This window comes from Phaethon lepturus, unplaced genomic scaffold (assembly GCF_000687285.1).
Source record: "Phaethon lepturus isolate BGI_N335 unplaced genomic scaffold, ASM68728v1 scaffold43785, whole genome shotgun sequence".
NCBI classification, from domain to species: domain Eukaryota; kingdom Metazoa; phylum Chordata; class Aves; order Phaethontiformes; family Phaethontidae; genus Phaethon; species Phaethon lepturus.
In genome coordinates, this window is record NW_010543398.1 from 665 (window position 1) to 3,223 (window position 2,559).

Genomic DNA, 2,559 nt, shown 5'->3' on the forward strand with positions numbered 1-2,559 from the left:
GTCCAAAAAGCATGCAGCAACAAGGCAAAGCAGGGACTTTAGGTTAGAAAAGAGGAGGTGGTGGTGGCAAGGGGTGTCAGGGGACAGGGACTTGAGCAGGAGAGGGAGGAAAGAGGGCTGGAGCCCCACAGGGCAGCCCAGGCCTTCAGGCCAAATCCAGCAAGCTCCTTCTCCAGGCTCAAACTGCCTTCAGCTCCTGCCTGGCTCTGGCATGGGATCCACATAGCATTCCCAGCCAGAACAAGCAGAGCCCCAAGGTGCCTACCAGCCCCACCACTGCCCCATGCTCTGCCAGGGGCTCACCTTGCCAGCACCTGGCATCCTCAGTGATTCACAGTGATGCCCAGCTTGATTTTCTCTTCGTTTTCTACATCGTAGACACCCCTCTTGTGACATCTGTGAGACCAAGCAAAGAGATGTTCAGAGCATGGATAAGTCCCTGTCACCTTCCCCTGCACATGGTCTTCCTGGGGACATGGATGTGACGGCTTAGCCCCGTCCCACTCACCTGAGCATCAGCAGGGCTGCAATGATGATGAGACACAGGGAGGACAGGACAACAGCAACGACAGCCAGTGCCGTGGTGTGGTCGTATGTGCTGGGGGGGTGCTCCACAGGCAACGAGAGGCCATGGCATCTCTCTCCATGATATCCTGGCTGGCATCTGGGCAAGAAGAAAAGTTTTAAAGGTTGGTGGTGACCAAGCACAGAATTCTGGTCATTGGGTTCGTGGTGACCATGCACAGAGGGACCCAATGACCTTCACACCCCCATGGAAAGGAGCTGCCTCTTTGCTCAGCCTTAGCCAGCACCCTGCCCATTCCCCTTGCTCTGCGTCCCCTGAGCTGGGAAGTCTGGTGTCACCATCACCTCCCCGGTACTGGTAAGTTATCTCCTGCCCCAAGCACAAAGACTCCTAGAAAGGTTGAGCTCAACCTAGTAGAGGGCACCAGGGTCTGTGCTCTTCCCAACCACCCACAGGCAGAGCCAGGCTGCCCAGACCACCTCTGTAAGTGGGAAGTCCCACACAAGGGAGCAGAGAGGCAGCTGGATGCGAGCTCAGCGCTTCCCTTGGAGCAGGCCGTCCCTGCACACCCTGCCAGACAGAGAGGTGCCACCTCCCTGCAGACTCAGGAGGTTACTCACGTAACAGAAATAATGCTCCCCAGCAGAGCTGTGAGGCTGCTCACCCTCCCCGTGAGTCAAAGTGCACTGATGCAACCAGATATATTTATAGAGAGAGAAAGAGAGAGATAACTCTTTCTCCATATCCAGTGCCACTGACCCTCAAGCTTATCTCCAAGACAGGGTCTCAGCCCAGCCCTCATGCCCGGCTTGCAACAACGTCGTGCACTAGCGTCACCTCCCAGCCACAGCAGCAAGGCTGGGCACAAGGCAAAGGTGCAGGACCCAGCCTGGCAGCATCCTCATCCCACCCTGCAGACCAGCCCAAGGAGGCAACGATCCAGGAGACCCAGGCAGTGATCCAGGAGACCCTGTGGCATGGGCAGCCAGCCACCAAGAGCAGCCACAACCAAGTGACACCAGCCAACACAAGGCCTCGTTATCGGGACTGGGGCAGTTGGCTGCGGTTCCTAAAAAACCATGATGGCTCTGGGGAGATGTAACCCAGGGATGCACCACCAGGGTGGAGACCCCCAGCCAGCTCCTCCTGCTTGCCGATGTCCCAGGTCCCCCAGCCCCAGAGATCTGGGAAGGGTGGGAGGCTGGGCAGGGGACACCTGTCTGTCCCAGTCCCAAGCAGAGTGTGCTGCACCCACATTGTGCTGGGTCATCAGCCCAAGCTGAGCCAGCAAAGACCTCTTCTTACTGGCAGTCCCGAGCCCCCTGTGCAAGGGCCCAACTTCATGACAGCTTCCAGGCAGAGAGAAACTAAGCGGTTCAAGGAGATATGCGGAGCCTGATCCCTGCGGATTGCAGAGCGCGAGATCTTGTGGGCACCATAAGCCAGGGAGCTATTATCTTCCCCGGGCTCCAGTCTGGGTGGCTCAGAGGATTGATAGCAAAGAACAAAGCCTCTTATATATCTGCCAGCTCAACCCCTGCCCACGTAAGCGGGGATCAAGTCTGCACCCCTGGGTATTTCCCGTGGTAGCAGTGCTGGATCTAGGTGCCCCAGCAGACTGTCCCCAAAGGTGCGACCTCCAATCCACCTTGCTGATGCTACAGCAGAGATGCTCCTCCTGCCTGCACCAGTACATCCCGACAGCCACAGGCGCCCGGAGCTCTCAGCCAAGGCTGGCAACAGCGAGGGACAGGGGGACAGCAGGGTTAGAGAGTCAGGATGGGGCCTCGCAAACCAGACCTGCAGAAAACCTTGGCTGCAAGACCCTGCTGACCATCCACGCCCCACCACCACGGGTCACTGCACAGCAGCTCAGCCAGAGCTCACTGTGCCAGTGGGTGATGCTGGGTCTAAGTCCACAATGGATTTTGGTGGCGGATGGACATTGCCCAAGAAGCACAAGGAAGAGGCCAAGTCAGAGCTATCCCCACATGGACGGGGAACATGCACTAAAAATATCTCCCCCGCTCTTC

The 2,559-nt window shown here is 57.8% G+C and overlaps 1 protein-coding gene across 1 annotated transcript in view; it reads right to left on the bottom strand.

Moving 5' to 3' along the window:
- Nucleotides 1-302: 302 nt before the first annotated feature.
- Nucleotides 303-2,559, bottom strand: part of HBEGF (heparin-binding EGF-like growth factor) — a gene marked incomplete at its 5' end in the record, with an annotated part of 2,518 nt that continues 261 nt past the window's right edge. Inside the window, 2 exons of the mRNA XM_010288340.1 lie at nt 303-396; nt 509-664. Of these exons, the coding sequence (XP_010286642.1) occupies nt 324-396; nt 509-664 (229 nt within the window). The remainder of the gene's footprint in view (nt 397-508; nt 665-2,559) is intronic.